General features: G+C 39.3%; 1 protein-coding gene across 3 annotated transcripts; it reads left to right on the forward strand.

Annotated features, from left to right (window-relative positions):
• Positions 1 to 294: 294 nt before the first annotated feature.
• TBCCD1 (TBCC domain containing 1) lies at positions 295 to 20,211 on the forward strand. Of its 3 annotated transcripts, none has more exons than XM_026007325.2 (8): positions 295 to 571; positions 5,435 to 5,813; positions 8,794 to 8,949; positions 12,412 to 12,778; positions 14,558 to 14,744; positions 14,899 to 15,396; positions 16,429 to 16,579; positions 19,055 to 20,211. In XM_026007325.2, the coding sequence occupies exons 2-7, from the start codon at positions 5,478 to 5,480 to the stop codon at positions 16,556 to 16,558; spliced, it is 1,674 nt and encodes a 557-aa protein (XP_025863110.1). In that variant the 5' UTR covers positions 295 to 571; positions 5,435 to 5,477; the 3' UTR covers positions 16,559 to 16,579; positions 19,055 to 20,211. The 3 variants fall into 3 exon arrangements, with proteins under 3 accessions (XP_025863110.1, XP_025863112.1, XP_025863111.1); XM_026007327.2 differs by lacking the exon at positions 295 to 571 and adding an exon at positions 2,694 to 2,767; XM_026007326.2 differs by lacking the exon at positions 295 to 571 and adding an exon at positions 2,694 to 2,742.
• The last annotated feature ends 329 nt before the right edge of the window (positions 20,212 to 20,540 follow it).

Below are 20,540 nucleotides of genomic sequence, written 5' to 3' on the forward strand. Positions count from 1 at the left end.
CGGCGAGAGCCAATCGCTGCTCGGGACATCACACGCGGCCGGCGCCACGCAGCCAATCAGCGCGGTACACTTCACCTCCGAGGCGGCGCGGGCGGCCAGTTAGGCCTCGGAATTGCAGCCGCAGCTCCGGGCCAATTAGAGGAGGAAACGTCAGAGAGACGCGCCGCCGCGGGCATCCGCTCGGCCCCGGTAGCCACGAGTCGCAGAAAACTACGTAAAAAGGCGGTGGGGTCCAGGAGTCCCGCCCCTCCCCGCCCACCTCGGGCTCTCCACCAATCACGAGGCTCCTCCTCCAGGACTGACCAATTACGGGAGGGAGGACTTACCTGGTGACGAGACTGGGAATTTCATTCATCTGGAGCCTTACGCTGGGTGCGGGAGCAAAGGGTCACCGGAGAAATGGGCGGGGACAACTACTCTGCGCCAACTGTGGGGCGGACGCACGGCTCAAGAGATCTTACTTTACCCTCTTGGAACAAGCCCCGAAGAAAATTGCCTCGGTTTTCACGGAGAAGAGGCCGTGGGGGCAGACAGACTTAGATTCGGATTCAGCTTCCATCACTTCTTAGCGGTGAGAACATCCTCCTTCCCCTGCCCCCGTCAAGCCTAAGCTTCATTTACAAACCCGAGGGCAAAACATTTTACTGGCAGTGTTGTGAAATTTAATGGGAGAAAAGCTGTAAACTGTCTAGCACAGCAGGCACGCAGTGTAGGACTCTTTGATTCCCCCCACCTTGTTCATGACAAAATTCTAGGTATCTTCCTTGATTCCGCCCCTACATCCTCTATCCAGATCTTTGCTTTTAAACTATATCCTCAATCTGTCCACTGCTGTACATCTCCACTACCTCTCTAGGCCAGGTCACGTCATCTCTCCCCTGGCAAGCCTTCCTACGTGGTCTCCCTGCCTCCACTCTTAATATTTTACACTCTCTTGTTCACTCCCGACCCCCAACCGCATGATTTTTTGCAAACGTGTCAGACCATGTCATTCCCCTACTCAAAAGCCTCGAATAGCTTGTCATTGCACTTAAAATAAAACCCCAGCTCTTTATGATAGCTTATAAAACTCTGTGTGCTTTCATAAAGCTGGGGGGAAAAAAGTTAAAGCCTGATAGGATCTGTGCCCTCACCTAGTATATACTCCTTGGAATGTTCCAGCAAACCTGGTTTTTTCTTTTTATGAATACACAAAATTCATTCCTCCCTAAGGCCTCTGTTCTTGCTATTATCTTTGCCTGAAGCACTCTTCCCTTACTTTCTAACTTGGGTGACTGCTTTTTACACTCAGATCAGTTGAAATGTCACTACTTCAGAGAAGACCTCCCTGACCGGCCAATGGAAAATAGCTCCTTCTGAGTGAGTCCCTTATTCTTACACCCCACACTCACAGGACTGTACGTCAGTTTCAAGAGAGCAGGGGTCTAGACTGTCTGGTCATACCTGAATAGAACAGCATCTTAGAACGGAGCCTATCACAGAATAAAAGTTGTTTCGACCTTGATCTAACTATGCTGGCTTTTTATTCTTGAGTCCTCAGATCAAATTCAGCATTGGCCCTCCCCCCTCCCCCCCAAATGTATAGCACTTATTAATATGAAATTGTCCCTTTCCCTATTAATATGTATTATCTATTCTCCCTATTAAAATATACACTTATGAAAGCAAGGATCTTACCTATTTTGTTCACTGCTGTGATCCTGGTGCCTAGCACTGTGCCAGACACACAGCTGTGCTCAGTGATAATTGCTCTTTCAAAAAACAAAGGCATAGAGAGGTAACAGAATCTGTTCAAGGTCACTGAACTATTTAGTGGCGCAGCTTGAATTCTCACCAGGATCTGTTTAATCCAAAGCCCTATCTACTCTCGGCTCTTACAGAGAGGTAAGCGGAAGACAAGGGTACTGCTTTCAGGAAGATGCCTACTAGAGGAGAGAGAGCACCCAGAAGAGAAACTAAATTGCATTTTACGGTCTTATTTATTTTTGTAACTCCCACACCTGTGGAGGTCATAAACGAACCAAGAAATCAGGAAATGGCCAAAAATCATTAAATGGAGGCTTCGAGGAACGCGTGGTGTCTTCTGCGGGGGGGGGCGGGGGGGGGGGCGGGGGGCATCCCAAGAAGCTCCTGAAAGCGGTAACGTGGCGGGAAAGCTAACAATCTAACAATTTACCTGCAGGTTCTTTTGTTAAGGAGCTAATAACCCTGGGGGCTCTGGCTTTAGGCTACCTGGCTCGCTAGGCGGCTGCTGTGACCTGAGGGCTGTGTTCCTTTCACCTCTCCATGCCTTAGGTTACTTGTCGGCACAGCAAATGCACTTCACTTTATAGGGCTCTTGGAGAGACTGCGATGATACACGTAAATGTGCTTTACCCGGGGCCGGCCCGTGGTAAACACTGTAAACTGTCATTGTCACTACACTACTGATCAAAGCGTGCTGAACTTACCAGCAGCTGTTGGCTGGACGTAGCTGCATAGAGCAATAGAAAACTGCCTACTTTGCTGAGGTGGAAGGCGCCGACCAGAGAGCAGCAGGGTCGGGCTCCAGATCCCAGCACCTCGGCCGGGAATTTCCCAAGCCCGCGGGAGCAGCGGCGGGCCGCTCTAGCAACCTCGGCCTCCGGTTCTCGGTGGTGCGGGGCCTGGCGCCTGCGCAGTGGGTGCGGCGCCGGCGAGGGGCGGGGCGAGCGGGGCGCGGCGGCGCGCGCAGGGTGCGGCGGAGGGGCCCTGCCTTCGCAGGTAACCGCGCGCCGGCCGGCGCCAGGTAGGGAGGGCGGGCCGGGGAGGCTGCCCTTTGGGTCGCCAGGTGTCGGGTCCGCCACGGAGCCTGCCGGCTGGGGCCTCCCAGCTGTCAGAGTCCGGCCGGGGGGCTCGTGCGGCCCGGACTCGGACACGGACAGCGGCGGAGGTGGCGGCGGAGCCGGAGGACCGCCTGGGTCTCACGCCCACCTCCCCGCCCCCAAAACCCCGCGGCGAGCGCTCCCAGCGGCTGCTTCAGAGAGGGAGAGAGCCCTGGTTCGGTTACGGAATTGCACCCCGAGCCTCGGAGTTCCCCCCGCAGGGTCAGGGTTTCGGTTGCACACTCCAGGGCTGGAATTCAGGATCTCACAGAGCAGCCTCTTTGCATCTTGGGGCAAGCTAAGATCTTCCCACTTTCATCTCCCTTCCCTCCCTAGGGCAACGCTGAGCCCCCTTCCCGTGCACCGAGGCAGCCGCCCTTTACCCCCTGACACCCTTCTTTGGGTTCATGCTCACACGTTCCTCTACCTGGCTCTTCTGTGGCCTCACATCTAAGGCCACCCGTTCTGGTGATCCTCTTATGGATCCATTCCCATTTTTCAGAGATTCTCCCGAAACTTGGGTTCCTAAGGTACCTTGGTAACACTTGTCCAGGCTGGACAGACTTGAATTCTATCTAACCCAGGGCGGTGCCAATTTAAGTCTGTGACTTCAACTTCTCCAAGCCTCAGTGTGCTCAGCTGAAAATGGGGACAGTCATTATTTCCAGGTGTTTGAGAGGACGAAAGGAAGTGAAGAACAAAAAATGTTGAGCATGCTTCCTGGAACATAGTAAGCATTCAGTTGGTGCCATTTATTTATTTATTTATTTATTTATTTATTTATTATTTATTTATTTATTTAGCAGATAATCCCCCAAAGAAATATGACTTTTTGGAATCAAATGCAAAACATAGTAATAGCAATAAAATATTTTCCACCAGTCACATAAGGAAGATTTTAAAGTGATGTTACTTAATGCTGAGGAGTGCTCAGTGGTCAAGTGGTACTCAATGGCACCTTGGTCAAATGATGGTACAGTTTGACACAGTCCTCTTGGAAAGCAATGGAAATATATGTCAGGAGCTTTAGAATTGTCATTTACTTCATTTCACCAATGCACATCTGAAAATTTTCTTGGAAATAATCATAGCACAGAAAATATGCAGAAAGATGGTGATTATAGCATTACTTGTAGTTATGAGACATTTAAGCTTTGAATTTTATTTTAATTGAAGTATAGTTGATACACATTATATTAGTTTCACTCGTACAACATAGTGATTCGACAGTTAAATAAACACCACTGGGGCGCCTGGATAGCTCAGTAGGTTAAGCCTCCAACTCAGTCTCAGCTCAGGTCTTGATCTCAGTTGAGAGTGCAAGCCCCGCGTTGGGTTCCACACTGGGTGTGGAGCCTAGTAAAACAAAACAAAGAAAATACGCAATAAATGTAGCTGCCATCTGTTAGCATACAAAGTTATTACAGTATTACTGACTATATTCCCTATGCTATACTTTTCTTCCCTGTGACTTATTTTATAACTGGAATGTTATACTTCTAAATCCCCTTTATCCTTCACCTACCTTTAAATTTTCCACAGAGGAAAATTTTAACCTATACAAAAGTAGAATAGGTAAATAAACCTACATGTGCTCATCACCCTGCTTCAACAATGAGCAGTATTTTGCCTATCTTGTTTTTGTAAAAAGTATTAAACCTACTTACTGTCCCAAAATAGGAGAACAGATGAGTAAACTGGGGTACCTTTATTTAGAGTGCTATGAAGCTTTTAAAATAACAGAATTATATATATATGCTATTATCACAAGTTTGAAAATTCAAAAACTAACATCCAATCTGTAGAAAAAGATATGAAGTACAATACGATATTGACTAGTTTCCCTTTGATGGTGGGACAGTAGATGATTTCTTCCCCCTCTATTTTTAGATATGTTATGAACATTCCATAAAATTATGTATTGTTATAACAAAGAAACAACAAACAAAATCTGAAAGCATTGCACCTGAACTAAGCACAAAGAATATGCCAGAGCAGGTTCACGGTTACAGAGAATAAAGGTGATGGATTTTTGCAGCCCATGCTTATGTGAGCATTTGTCTGCCACATATGTTAATGCTTCATACTGAACTGTATGTCAGCTAACACATCCAGATCTTTAGCCCACCATCCACACTATGTGTAAGTGATTTGACCCTGAAATTGTATTCCCTTTGTTTTGACTAGCATTGTCCCTCAGGGTAGGCAAAGATTTCTTGTGAAGAGATGACTCTCCCATTTCTTCTTTATTTCCTGAGCAGGATTCCAACTCATACTTCATGCACTTATACACTCTTCCTAAAACAACCACTTCAAACAATTCATGTAAGATAATTTTGTTTTATCACAAAATAAATTCTTTTCAAAATTTCTTGTTCAAATCGATTATAGTGAGATCTGACCAAAAATTTATTCTGCTCTTGATTAATAAACTAGATCTGCTTTTAAAAACTGACATAGTACATCTTAAAACAGTTAAGGGAGGGGGTCACCTTAAAGAAAATGTATAAGTGGAAACAACAACAGCAAAAAGAAAATGTATAAGAGAGTTTTGTTTCAAATCAGTTTGTGAAAAAGCCTTTGCTTCCTAGGTATGCCAAGAAGCCTTTTCACACAGATGTCCTTCGAGATAATATGGATCAGTCCGGAGTTCTCCTCTGGGTGAAAGCAGAACCCTTTATAGTGGGTGCCTTGCAGGTCCCCCCTCCATCCAAGTTCAGTCTTCACTATCTCAGGAAGATATCCACCTATGTGCGAACCCGGGCCATGGAAGGGGCTTACCCACGCCTGTACTGGTCTACGTGGAGGCACATTGCATGTGGGAAGCTGCAGTTGGCTAAGGATCTGGCGTGGCTTTACTTTGAAATATTTGATAGTCTTGCAGTGAAGACACCAGAGGAGCGCCTGGAATGGTCTGAGATCCTGTCCAACTGCATGTCAGAGGATGAAGTTGAAAAGCAAAGAAATCAGGTATGGATTTAGATGTATGTGTGTATAATTATTTTGAGAAATACACTATCTTTCATTTTTGTACTAGCTCTGCAGTGTGTGGTTTTAGGTTAAGGACTGTTGTGATCCCGACGTGCCATTTTTTTTTTTAACTGTTCCAGGTGGGCAGTTTTTAATGAGTTAGCCCTCCTTTTAGCAATCCCTATTCATCCCCTCCAAAGCCACAATGTTACAAGAACCCTATAACTGAAAGAGAAAATACTTTCATTGACTTTAAAAATATTTTAAGGTAAGTCAGTAGTTATGAACCGTTGATACGTTACAGTCTGGGAACGTGACTATTTTTAAGTGAGCATGTGCTATGTGCTGGGATTCAAAGATCATTGCAACAGCATCCCTACCTTCATGGAGTTCATAGACTAGTAGGGAAAGTTAGTGTGTAAAAGAGTGCTATTTGATAATGTGGAACGTATAATAGTAAAAGTATGCATAAAGTACAGAAATAGAATAGGGAAGAGAATGGTTAGTTCTCACCAGAAAGGTGAGACATCAGGAAAGACTTCACAGAGAAAGTATATTAATCAGAGCAGGCTCATTACAGTAACAGGCAATCTTGGCATTTCAGTGGCTTAACACAGTAACAGTTTATTTCACATTCATGCAGCAGTATAACACAAGGCATCTGGTAGGATGATTCTCTAGGCTGCTGTTGTCCAAGCAACGACTCAGGGATCTAGTCATCTTCTGTCTTCTGGAACCATAATTTTATTATTAGCTTTGCTGAAGTTTAAAACAAAAATGAAATTGCAGTGGCTCACAGTAACAAAGGTGTATTTCTTGCTTATTTTACGTGCAGGCTACACTTTAGCTAGGGCTAAAGGTTATGGCTTGGCTCTATGTGTCTACTCATTTTGGGAGCCAGGCTGAAGAAACGTATTCTGTATAGGTCATGCCTATTCTATGACAGAAGAAAAGAGCAGCAGAGCAGGAGAAAACTCATGATGCCCCTTAAAACTTTTGTTCTGATGGGACATAAACTATAACTAGTTTCATTCCATTGGCTAAAGCTTTGTTCTATGTCCTTGTCTAAAATCAGGTAGGTGGGGAAGTAAACTACCTCAGGATGTGGGGAAATCCCATGACCATGGGTCAGCTGTATAAGCCTCCTAGAGGATGTGGAAGTGAATGATTACAGGTATCATACAATTTGTCCCAGCCATACCCACTAGGGCCTCAGAGTCCTTCACTTCCGTTTTTTTTTTTTGTGGACTGTTTTTGGGAGACTCGAAAGTGGCATATGTTAATCCACCCACATTCCATTGACTGTAACCCAGTTATATACCATGTCTAACTTCAAGGGAGGCCGACGAATGCCATCTAAATGTGTGCCCAGGAAGAAAAGAAAAGGTATTTAGTTAGTATCTAGCCATTCTCTGCCACATGGGGTAATATCTAAACAAGGTTTGGAAATTGAAAAGTTTGACAAGAAAGGAAAGACATTATAATTATTCATTAATTAAATACTGAGTGCCTACTATGTGTGAGGTACAGTAGTGTATACTAGATACAGAGATTAATAAAACCTTCAAGAAGCTCCAGATTTTTTGACTGCTTGTTATGTGCTAGATTCTATGCTAGTTACTAGGACTAAAAACATGAAAAAGATGAGAATCTTACAGTCTCATGAAGAAGGTGGTATATGAATAACGATAATATACCACATAATTGTTAAATGGAAGTATGTATAAAATCAAGGAATTTTGCTGAGTTAAAAAAGCCAATTCCCGAAGGTTATTATACTGTATAATTCCATTTATATAACATCCTTGAAATGACAAAATTATAGAGATAGAGAACAGATGAGTGATAAGTCAGAGGTTTAAGGAAGGGGTGAGGGTGGAGGGAAGTAGGAAGAAGGTGTGGCTATCAAAGGACAACATGAGAGATTCTTGTGTTGATGGAAATGTTCTGTAACTTGATTGCATCAATGTCAGCACCCTGGTTGTGCTACTGTATTAATAACTTTGTAAGATGGGAAACTGGATACAGTGGACAGGGGATCTATTAGTTCTTATAACTGCATGTGAATCTACAGCTATGTCAAATTTAATGAAAAAGGCAAGCATTTAAAAAAATATGTAGAATCATAGGGTTCTGATTAATTAAGTAGTTCTAGATGGTCCTGAAAATCTGTACTTTTAAGTTCCTTAGATATAGCCATTTTTAGCCAGGTTGGCTAAAATACAGCTATAGGAGATGTTATTACATTTTTGTGTCTCCTATATGTATATGGGAATGAATATGTGAGGATAATCCTGAGCTTCAAATCCTGAGCTTCAAAACATAACCTCCTTCAAATAAGAAATGACTTCTAACCATCTATCAGAACGATAGTATTTTTTTAAATCAAACACTCTTTTAAGAACTTGATAAAAATCTGAGTCCTCTTCCCCCACAAGATGCACATACACCAAAAAATTACATTCAGTTCCTGATTTGTATTGATACCCTAAACTTTGTTGATAAGTCACTTAGGTTAGAGTAACCTCCGTATTTTGGTGAGATCTCCTTCTTCCTATCTTTGATCTATTTATTTATTCAAGTGACTAAAGTTTGTCTTTTTTTTTTAACTGCAATTTTAAACTTCTGAAATAATATGCTTTTAAAAAGTACGTACTTCATCCTCTCCTCTTCATAGATTTTGGGGAGAGAATGTCTATGGCCATACATGCTACCTAGCTTTCCGAAAAGGTGAGTGACTCCAGTTTCATTAGTTCTAGAAACTCCCATATCTGGACATCAGAGACATACATATCAAAGGCTAGCAAGTTTCTTTTTTTTTTTTTTTTAATTTTTTTTTTTTAGGCTAGCAAGTTTCTACATTTTTCTTTTTAGGATTGGCAAACTGTTGTGAATTTATTTTACTGTATCTAATTAGTTATAGACTAGGGACTTGTGTGGTTAAGGACATGTGTTCATCATCTCTTTTCTTTTTGGACAGCTTTCAGTGGACACCCTACAATTTCTGCTCTTCTTATACATACAGCAGTTAAATAAGGTCTCCCTGAGGACATCTTTGATTGGAGAAGAGTGGCCTAGTCCCAGAAATAGACCTCAGTCTCCTGACTTGACTGAAAAATCCAGTTGTCATCCTAAGGTACTATTAAAATTTTGGCCTCCTTCTTTGAAAGGAACAATTTATGAGGGAGATGATTTGCCTTCATTAAAAATTGTGTTGGGATTACTTATATAAGCCAGTCATTTGCTGGTGTGTTTTGTTTTGCTATTTTGTTTCTTTTCCTTATAAAACAAAATAAATATTTGCAGTCTTAGTCTAAATAGAGAAGTAATTTCCATTCCTTCATTAACACAAAAATCACATGATTTGGGGGCAGATTATTCACGGTTCTCATTAGCATTCTTATTATTGCAAATGTTAATGAATTTGAATCTACTTATTTGACTAAGTTAGAGTAAATGAGAAGATGTAGTGTTTGCAAAGTCAGTTGAAATCTACTGAAAAAATTTCTATAAAAATATCTTCTCATGTTTAAGTGATGTGCTTCGGTATGCTTAAGTTCAGCACACTTATGTTATGTGACAATCAAGAAGTTCAACTTAACTGCCTCACATGAGTTTTAGAGATTGTGTTATTTCTTCTTTCTGGTTTTATAAAGAAGGCTGAAATGTTTTTACCTGTTTATGTAAAAATATTCTAAAAAATCTTTAAGTAAAACATGGATCTCAGTATGACTGCCATGTGCAGGTTCTTTAAAAATGTTGTGAGGCAAACAAAAACCACCACAAAAGCGTCTCTGATAGTTGGTACTTTTATAATCTCCTTTTTCAAGTAAATCTGTCCACCCTTATATTCCATGATACAATTCCTTCCTGGTCGTACTGCTTATTCTTCATTTTCATTCTTCTTCATGAGCCTCCCCACTGGCCCCTACAGGCCACTCTTCCCCCAGGATTCTACTTGGGGCAATTTTGTCTTTTCACTAGACATAGTCTTTAAACATAATTCTTGTCTTCCCATGATTTTATATATCTCAGTGACTCCTGAGTGTGTCTCCATCCTGGATTTCCCTCCTCGTGTAGATGCCCTAGCTATACCTTAGATTCAGAATGTCCAAGTCCAGATGTATTAAAAAGGCCAATCATTGTCTGTTCTTTCCACACATTGTTTCCTGTTGAATGAGCACTGTATAGAGATGGTGTTTTGAACTAAGGTAGTCAGCATTCACATTAGCTCTGCCACTTAATGTCACATAATTTTAGGCACGTTGGTTAATTTTTCTCAGCCTTGGCTTCTCTTTTGTAAATGGGAATGATAATGCCTATTTCTGCATGGCTGTGAGAATTCAGTAGTTCATTAGCATAAGGCTTGTGGCATAGTAAACATCAGTTAATGGTGACTCTTAGTTTGTGCTATATATAGCATGACCTCTCCCAACAACTGATTAGACCAGAGATGGACACTTGACTAGAGTAACCCATTCATAGGTATGTATTTGAAATTGGTCTGATTCGAATTGATGACCTGGCCCAATCAGTGTCCCCAGGACCTGAAGAAATTACCAGTTTGTGATGGGTGCTTGAGCTGACAGCTTAGGTGGCAGTGGTACCAGAATAGCCACCATGTTCATGAGTGACCTGGACTTATAAGGATTAGAAACTATGAGGTAATCAGAGAAAAAAAATAGAATGGAACAGACTGGTGGAGACACTGGCCTCTGAGAGAGAACCAGGCTCAAGATGGCCTTCCAGTTCCAGTTCTGATGAGGCCTACGTGTACTTCATCAAAGTCTTACTTACTCTGCCTCCAAAACAATTTTTGTTTTTAAGATTTTATTTATTCATGAAAGAGAGAGAGGCAGAGACATAGGCAGAGGGAGAAGCAGGCTCACTGTGGGGAGCCCCATACGGGACTCCATCCCAGGACCTGAGTCAAAGGCAGATGCTCAACCACTGAGCCACCCAGGTGCCCCCTTCCAAAAGAATTCTAATTTAAAAGTCTGTCCCTTTTTGGGTACCTGGCCCAGTTAGTGGAACATGCAGCTCTTTATCTCAGGATTGTGAGTTCAAGCTCCACATTGGGGGTAGAGATTAATTAAAAAAAAAAAATCTTTAAAAATAAATAAAAGCCTACCTCTTTTCTTCCTTTCATAGGAATATTTTATAGGCCATAATGACATGTTAGGGGGTCCTTTATTTCTATAATTAGATCTACCTGGTCACTCAGCTTTAAGTCTACACTCCACCTACTATGCTGAACTTTCTAAATACAGAAGGATTATGTCTGTTTCCTGTCAAAACTCCCATCATTGATTATCATTGTCACTGTTTTCATCTTCTGTTCCATGGAGCTACCTCAGGCCGACTGTGGGTGAGGGGGATGCCGTAAGTGAGATGAAGAGCGACAGCTCTGCTTTGACATATTCTCTGGTATCCAAATGAGAGTTTATTAAAAAGAAAAATGGTATTGCTATTCAGAAAATAGTTTTGAAGTCCCTGGCACACAAAATAAAGCCCAGATGCTTTAGTGTTTCATACAGGCCTTTCATGATTGGTCCCTGCCTACCATTTTTACTTTATCTGACACTTCCTAGCATTATTCCTAAAACTCACCCAGAACTTCCATTTTTCTGGACACAGCAGGTAATTTTACTGCTATTAATTTTTGCATATGCTATTCTGCAGGCTGAGAATGCCTTTTTTCCTTGTCTGTTTGCATAACTATCAACATTAATCAAGAATCTGTACAAATAGCACTTCTTTTTCCCCCAAGAGGGGTTCCTTATTCCTCTGAGGCTCATAGCATGTCTTTACAGATCTCTGCTATAGTTCTTATCCCACTGTGTAATAGTTGCTTATATTGTCTTTTCACTACATAGGCCCTGAGTTCTTTGAGGACAAGAACTATGTCCTATTCAGTTTGCATATTTCGTCACTTAACACTGCTCATACCACATAAGAGATATTCAAGAAGTCTCTGTTAAATGAATGAGCCAAATCATTGAGACATCTGCCAACTCAAAGCTTATTCCAAAAGTGATAACTTCTCTTAAATCTAGCTACTGTAAGATCAGTTGCATTGTTACATCTGGTGGAATTTGAAACTCCTCCTGTAACATGAGAAGGTAAATAAAGAAACCCAATGCTTCATCAAATGAATGTCCCAAGGTAGCTATTTTTTTTTTTTTCAAGGTAGCTATTTTTATGTTAGATCGAGACTTAGAGTATTTACTAGCTGTGTGACCTTGGGTAAGTTTCTTAACCTTTCTGTATATCCATTTCCTCATTTGTAAAATTGGCATGTTAATGGCATCCATTACAAGATGGTTGCTAGGATTAAATATGTTAAGGTTTGTGTAACACTTCATGTTGGCACACACAAAGGGTTAGCTATAGTATTACTTCTGAATTAGTTAAGAAAGGAGAGAATCTGTTTATACCTATCACATGTATTAAAAAATCTTTATAAGGTTTATATTGTTGCCTTAAATGCTTTTTTAGGAGAGGAGACAAACTGGAAATACAAAGTAATTAAAATACAAAACGTTCAGGTCTTGTAAAATCTATTCTGTTAAGAGTGCTTTATTTTGATATTTTTTAGAACTGGAATGATTACAGTCACCAAGCATTTGTCTGTGATCATCTATCAGATCTCCTTGAACTACTTTTAGATCCAGAACAACTCACTGCATCATTTCATTCGGCACACAGCAGTCTAGTCTCTCGAGAAGCTGTCGTGGCTCTCAGCTTTCTTATTGAAGGTACAGTGAGTAGAGCCAGGAAGATATATCCACTTCATGAACTCGCACTGTGGCAACCACTACATGCAGAAAGTGGCTTCTCAAGGATCTCGAAGACCTTTTCTTTCTACAAGCTGGAAGCCTGGTTGAGAGCCTGTTTGACTGGGAATCCATTTGCTACATCTGCTTGCCTTAAGTCTGGAAAGAAATTGGCTTGGGCTCACCAAGGTATTTTTTTCAGTATTTTAATCTGTATTAAATTGCATGACAAGTTAAGGAACCTAGTGTTTTCTGGTGTGTTAATAATCACACAGCTTCTGTAGAAGACCTAAAAAATATTGCTACTTAAAGAGAAAAAGGCAACAGCTCTCTTTTGTCTATGACTATTTCCCTCAAGGCAGCAATAGTCTGAGAGAGTTGATTTAAGAGTCTGGGTCATTTTGGCCACAGTTAATGGAACTCCAGCTTCAGCCAGTTCTCTCTTTGCTCTGTTTTTCTCCTTTCTTTCTCCCTCATCCTCTCACATGCTCATTTGTTTGAGGCTTTCCTGTTTTCTCTGTACCACAGCCGAGTTTGGCCATTCCCCAGTTACAACCTCAGAGAATTGATGTAAAAATGGGGTCCTTTTTAGGTACACAGATACAAGCAGATTAGATTTTTCTAAATTGGAAATTTCAAGTTACAGGAGAGAAAATTTGTCTTTGATTGCATCAGATACTTATTACTGACAGTCCAGCAATGGCTAACAGGATAGGTTCGGGTGCTGAATGACTTCTGGGGCCCAGGTATAAGTTTAAAGAGAAGTAGGTGAGGCAAATGCCAGGCAAAATTAATGGGGGAAAAAAAAAGAGAGAGAGAGAGAGAGACCTAGAATATACTTCCACAATTTCTGAATTTCAAGGTAAAAGAAAAAACAGTTTCCATGTAATTAAATCAGTTTTGTATCCCATTTTCGAATCAGTTTTGAATCAGATGATTGAGCAATGTCTATAGAATCTCAAGCAAAAAGATTGTGATCCAAGAATTCTATATTCAGCCAAGCTATTGCTCTAGTATGAGGTCACAGACTTCTGGATATCTAAGGGTCCCATAAATATGTAGGACATACTACATAATTCTTGATGGTGATAAAAGAATATAGGCTCCAGTAAGCTTTTAAATGTTTTTTACAATAGTCACTAGTTGGAAAAAGAGGCTATCTAACCTCTTAGGATTATACTGAAATATTAGCACAAGTGGATAATAGGATCACAAAAAATTTGTACCTTCTTTTAGCACTAGTATTTAAACATTTTCTACAATAGCCATATATTACTTATTTTATAAAAGGAAGCAATAAGAATTGTTTTTTCAAAAAAATGTAATAGCATACTTATGTGACCTCATATTTGGCTAGTATTTTTTTTTACAAGGGTGTCCTGATAGCTTTCAGAGAAGTATAGTCTAACTAAGAAGCCAATCATAATGGTGAGACTGTACTAGGAGGGCAACCCCTTCACAGATTTTTTGAGAATCAGTTTGTGCAAGGTACTGTGTGTGAAAGGAAGATGTGCTCTCATTTACTAATGATGTAGGGATTAAAGACATGAATCCAAATAGAATTCATGGAATGATGTGGTAAGTAGCTTAAGAGGGTTATGAAATTGGTATTATGGCAATTTCAAAAGATTAAGGATTGGGATGATAAATTAAGGAAACTTGTAGAAGATATTTGAGTTATTTGAATTGGGCCAGCTCTGTCACTAGCCATATGACCTTAGCCACAATCTTGAATGAACTATAGATCTTAAAAAACTTTTATGACAGACAATTATGAAATATTACAAACATACAGAAAAATACAGAGAACGGTATAGCAAACACCTCTTCACCCCATGCCTAGATCTAAAGTTTTTCCAAATCTTACATGTATCTAATTGTAGATATGTAGACATATGTAACCTCATATGGTTGATTGTGTGTCTTTGATTTGAAACAATCTCATTTATTTATATTTTTCTCAAATAGTTGAAGGGACGACCAAAAGAGCTAAGATTGCTTGTAATACTCATGTGGCCCCTAGGATGCACCGCATGGTGGTAATGAGCCAGGTTTACAAGCAGACCTTGGCCAAGAGCTCAGATACTCTGGTGGGGGCACATGTAAAGATTCATCGTTGCAACGAATCTTTTATATATTTGCTGTCTCCTTTACGGTAAGCACAGTCTTTACAGTGTTCTGATATTTTGATATTTTCTTTGGACTAGATTGATCCTTTTTTGCCATCAGAGAATAATTTTGTAGTCAAATATTCTTTTATCTAATTCTCATTCAGCGGAATTTACCTAATTTTTTTTTTCATTTTTCAGATCTGTGACAATTGAGAAATGTAGGAATAGCACCTTTGTCTTGGGCCCTGTACAGACTGCTCTTCACCTCCACAGCTGTGACAACATTAAAGTCATCGCTGTTTGCCATCGTTTGTCCATCTCTTCCACAGCAGGTTGCATCTTTCACATTCTGACGCCTACACGCCCACTTATTCTCTCTGGAAACCAGACAGTAACTTTTGCCCCTTTTCATACCCATTACCCAATGCTGGAGGATCATATGGCCAGGACTGGCCTTGCTACGGTGCCTAACTATTGGGATAATCCAATGATTGTGTGCAGAGAGAATAGTGACACAAGTGTCTTCCGACTCTTACCACCTTGTGAATTCTATGTATTTATTATCCCCTTTGAAATGGAAGGGGACACAACAGAGATACCTGGGGGTCTTCCAGCTGCCTATCAGAAAGCACTGGCTCAAAGAGAACAGAAGATACAAATCTGGCAGAAAACTGTGAAGGAGGCTCGTTTGACAAAGTGAGTGTTTTCTAGAATTGGTCTCACATAAAACTCCGTGGGAAAACAAATTAATCTGTCCATGTTTACAGCTGTACTAAAGTAATAAAAAAGATACAACGTGTCTTTTGTTAAGGTCAGTATTCCAGGCTGTTTGGTTGGGGTTGGGAACAAGTAGATACTCAAGAATTAGACTCCCTTCTTTTCAGAAACTTTAGTTGATAGATAAACAACTTATATTTATGAAAGGTCATATATAGAATATACCACATGATCCAATACTTGATGAATTGGTTTTCATTTTTAATTTACTTCTCTAAACTATATTGGTGGTTCTCAACCTTAGTTTTGCATTAGCCATCCAAGGGGCTTGTTAGAAATACAGATTCCTGGCTCCAACACACCACAGACAGACTCCCAAGAGTGGCTTCCTAATACTGCTCCATGGACTAATGCTAGTTTTTGTCAAAGTTTTTCCTAATCCATGGTAAAATGTGAAAAATAAGTGTGGTGTTTTAAAACAAAGCTAAATTTAGTCCACTGAAAATACTGTATTTTATTCTGAAATTATATCCTTCCTAAACTTGGGTGCTAAAATATCTTGTTTTTAAATTCCATGCTTGTGATAGTAGATGATCATGGTTTATTATGTTCACTGCAAAATTTTATTTCAAGTGTACTAGTCTGAACTCTAAAAGCCAGGGACATGCTGTATGGTTAACTAGAGATTCAGAAAACATCAGTGTGGGTAGGCAGGGAAGGTCTGTGGAGGAAGCAGAATTGGTGTTGAGCCTGGAAGAATTAGCAGCGTTTGGATAGGAGTTGAAGACTGAGCAGAGTACTTCTATTGTATCTGACCAATCGTTCTGTTGTTGCTGTTTTGGTGGCGGTGCTCTGATGTACAGAACTCAACAGAGCAGTTATTTGGAGGGAACAAATGGACAACTAGAAATAATGTCTATCCCATGAAAGTGTTCATGGGATAATCACCTGGAGTAAAATGAACATGAATTAGCGTTCTTACATTTTTTTTATTCTTAATGGCATTTTTAGGGATCAAAGGAAGCAGTTCCAGGTACTTGTGGAGAACAAGTTTTATGAGTGGTTGATTAATACGGGACATCGTCAACAGCTGGACAGTCTTGTGCCCCCTGCAGCAGGCTCCAAACAAGCAGCAGGATAAGACTCCTACGTCGAAACGTTGGTGGGTATTTATAACATATGCCTCTTAGAACATATTTCTTGGGAAAAGCTGACAAGCATACAAACGAGCTGTGCAGGATATTATGTTACTGGCCACTGCCACTTTTTCTCCACCAGACCTACCAGCATGTACAGACTTTACATACCCACTTTTACTGCATTTTATAGTGAGAAGACCAACCATAGGCTCTACCTATGGAATAATGGGCAAATATAAAGGCCAAGTTTTGCCTTATTTGCTTCTTGCCTAGTACAGGTTGTACTGTCTAAATATACTACTTTCCCCATACATAGCTTTCAGTTTTATTTCCACCTTTCTAACACATCTTTCATCTTTCCCATCACCCACACACAAATCCATTAAGTTAACTGATCTTTGTAAATTACACATATAAACATTAATAAATTACTAGAATTAGGGATCCCTGGGTGGCGCAGCAGTTTAGCGCCTGCCTTTGGCCCAGGGCGCGATCCTGGAGACCCGGGATCGAATCCCACGTCGGACTCCCGGTGTATGGAGCCTGCTTCTCCCTCTGCCTGTGTCTCTGCCTCTCTCTCTCTCTCTCATTGTGTGCCTATCATAAATTTAAAAAAAAAAATTAAAAAAAATAAAGTCTAGCCTTTTAAAAAAAAATTACTAGAATTAATCCAAGTGAAGATTTGAATACTAAAGTCTGGAAGGTCACAGATCCAATACAAGAGAATCTTGATACAGACAAATTTACTAGAAGTTATTTAATCCAAATGTAAAATATTCTCTTAAAAAATAGAAATTAGTTTACTTTTCTTTTTCTATTTTTGAAGTCTTTTTAAAAGACTAATAGACAATAGACAATAGAAAAACAGACAAAGGACATCAATAGTTAGCAGAAAGATACTTATAACGATTCTTTTACTTAAATGTAAGATACCATTTTTCTTCCATCAGATTGGGAAGAATCAAAAGCTGGTATACAACACTGGTAAGACATAATTTTCTGCTGGAAGAAGCGTACATTTGTGCAAAATCTTTGGAGGATAGTTTGGCAAAACGAAAATTATAAATGCACACATTCTTTGACTTAGCAATTTTACTTCTTGGAATTTATCTTCTAGATACACTCATGTATGTAAAGATCTGTTTAAAAAATGTGTTCATTGCAGCATTGTTTGAAATAGTTGTAGCCCAGAAACAACCCAAGTGCTTCCCAGGAGAGGGCTGGTGCCTAAAGCATTGGTTCATCCAAGGTAAAGGATGCATTTTTAAAAAGAATGAGGTATATCTGTAGGTGTTGATATGAATCATCTTTAAGCTGGGGGTTTGGAAGGGTTAAGGCAGAAGAGGAGGGGTAAATTATTGCCTTGTATGTTTGAAAAAAGAGACGGATTATTACATATACCTATATGCTAATTACATGCCTTAAAAACTTCTGAAAGGATACAATATGTCTAGGGTTAAAGATACAGAATTTTTTTTTTTGATACAGAATTCACATAACATGAAATTCATCTTTTTAAAGTGAAGGATTCAGTGACTTTTATTAATGTAGTCAATACACGTGTGTGCAACCTTCACCATTGACAAATCCAGAACATTTTCGTCACCCTAAAAACAAACCCCATACGCATAGTCATTCCTCATTCCTCCACTCTCAGTATCTTCTCTTTTCTCCAGTTTTTGACAACCACCAATCTACTCTTTGTCCCCTGATTTGTCAACTCTGGACATTTCCTATAAATGTAATCATATAACATGTGGCCTTTGTGCCTGGCTTCCTTCACTTCACATCATGATCTTAGGGTCATGAGTGTAGCATGTGTCAGTATGTCATTCCTTTTTATGGCTGGTTGATACTCCATTGTATGGATATTCCACAATTTATCTGTTCATCAGTGGATCTGAGATTGGAGTTGTTTCCCCTTTTCAATTGTTTTCACTTTTATTGTGAATAATGTTGTGTAACTTTAGTGTAAAAGTTTCGGTGTAGACCTACATTTTCAATTCTCTGGGTATGTACCTAGGAGTAGAATTGCAAGGTTATAGGTTTAACTTGTTGAGGAAATGTTGAACTGTTTTCCAAAACTGTAAAAAACTATTCTTTATCATTATAGATTGTTTGCATTTTAAAGTGTATATTACTTCTTACAAAAAAAGAATTTTATAATATTTAATAAATGCTGAGATTAAGAATCAGAAATCTGATGAAGATTGTCAAAACAAATGGGAACTATAAGAATGTGAAATTTTAGTTGAGACTAATATTGATAGCCTGTCACTTTTTCATGTCTATATATGAATGTCTTTTTTACTATTTTGAACTGATATGACCCTCAGAAAAAAGGAATACAATTAATCTTAAATGTTATGTATTTTGTCAGTCTGAACTCTCATCTGACCTTGATTTATGTGATTTTATAAATATAAGTTTTCTCCTCATTACTTGCATGAAGACAATAGAAAATTCAGTTATTAATATTTTTCTTTGGTTATTTTCAGGGCCCTGGTAACAGGAGGATGGATAGAAGATGGTACACATCTTGAACATACATTGGGAAGATGCTCTTGCTTCTTAAGAGACATTGGGGCTCTTTCCTTCCTATTTAAGACCGTTCCTTGATTTTCATTCCACACTGATATATTACTACTTAGGTCGGATTTTAGATGAGCTTCTGACTGTCATATAAACGTATTGTTTATAGCACATCAGAAAACCAAAATGAAGTTGATGAAGGTAGTTTCATTGTATGTTACTATTAAAGTGATTGAGTATAGATTTGCAAGTAAACTTCACATTTCAATTTGTATGATGAAAGGGTATCATCCTTTCTAGAGTTAAATAAGAGTTTTCTAGTTCTTTGTAACTATTTAAAAGGAAATTGCTGTTCCTTTTAAAAAATGATTGGAATGAAAGTATAGTTTGTTGGTGTATAAATATAGCAGAAATAGTTTTATACAAAGATATTTTAGTCCTTAAAAGTATGAAACAATGAAATTGTGTAAAATCTCTATTTTTCATTTTCTGCTCCAATTTTTCAATAAGCAAACTCTGAAAAGTAATGTTCTTCTTTTGATAAAAAGATAAAGCTTTACTTTTAATTTTAGAAAAGGTTTTATGAGGGAGGAAAGAATTTTTCCTCTATCCTTCTAGGTTCTTTTGGCTTTGATCTACTAATTAAATGGGCATAAGACAGATTAACAGGAGGAAACAATTTTAATTACGTATCTTTTTGGGTGCCTCATAAGAACATGAGTCGCAGGAACAAGTCAGGCAGTTGGCATATATGCCACCCTGAACTAAGGAATGGAATATCGTCCTAGGGCTTCAAAGAGGAAGAGGGTAATTCACAGGATGTTAAGAACAGATGGGAGGCAGGTAGATGTTTGCCATGTCATACAGTTAGTTGGGTCATTCAGATTAAAAATTCCCTCTGGTAATGGTGCCCCTTCTGAGCCAGGCCCCATATCTGAATTATTTTAGGTGGTTAAGGGAGGGAAAATGTTTTCCTTGAACCTGAGAGGTCTTGATCATTTTCAGCTCAAAATCCCCACATGCTACAGTAGCACATTTTTGGGGTCATGTATTCTGCTCCCTCTTGGTTACCAGTGTCATCCTGTGATGTTATATGAAAATAAAGTTTACATTTGATTGGAAAGGCTGTATTCTTTAAGATAAATGAAAAAGAATTATTAAATTATTAAATAATTATTAAATTATTAAATGAATCTGCTGATGAACATTGTTTCTTATGCTCACTGGTCATTGAATTAGTAATTATTATCAAAAAAGGGCTTGATCTTTTATTTCTAAAGTGAAAAATTAACTCTTAGAATGTGTATTCTAATTGAGGTTTTCATCATTTTTATTTTAAGATGAAATTCAAGAGAGAATTCAATAAAGAAACACTGGAGTAACAAGTATTTTGGAAATTGCTATTGGTTACTGAAATTAATGATATTACTTAGATATATTCCAGTTTATCAA

This window comes from Vulpes vulpes, chromosome 3 (genome assembly GCF_048418805.1).
Source record: "Vulpes vulpes isolate BD-2025 chromosome 3, VulVul3, whole genome shotgun sequence".
NCBI lineage: Eukaryota > Metazoa > Chordata > Mammalia > Carnivora > Canidae > Vulpes > Vulpes vulpes.

Bases quoted from the DNA above. Each gene is read 5' to 3' on its own strand.
- TBCCD1 (XM_026007325.2), top strand. From the start codon at position 5,478: ATGGATCAGTCCGGAGTTCTCCTCTGGGTGAAAGCAGAACCCTTTATA. The intron at 5,814-8,793 runs GTATGGATTTAG...CTTTTTGGACAG, and splicing joins TTGAAAAGCAAAGAAATCAG to CTTTCAGTGGACACCCTACA. The intron at 12,779-14,557 runs GTATTTTTTTCA...TTTCTCAAATAG, and splicing joins ATTGGCTTGGGCTCACCAAG to TTGAAGGGACGACCAAAAGA.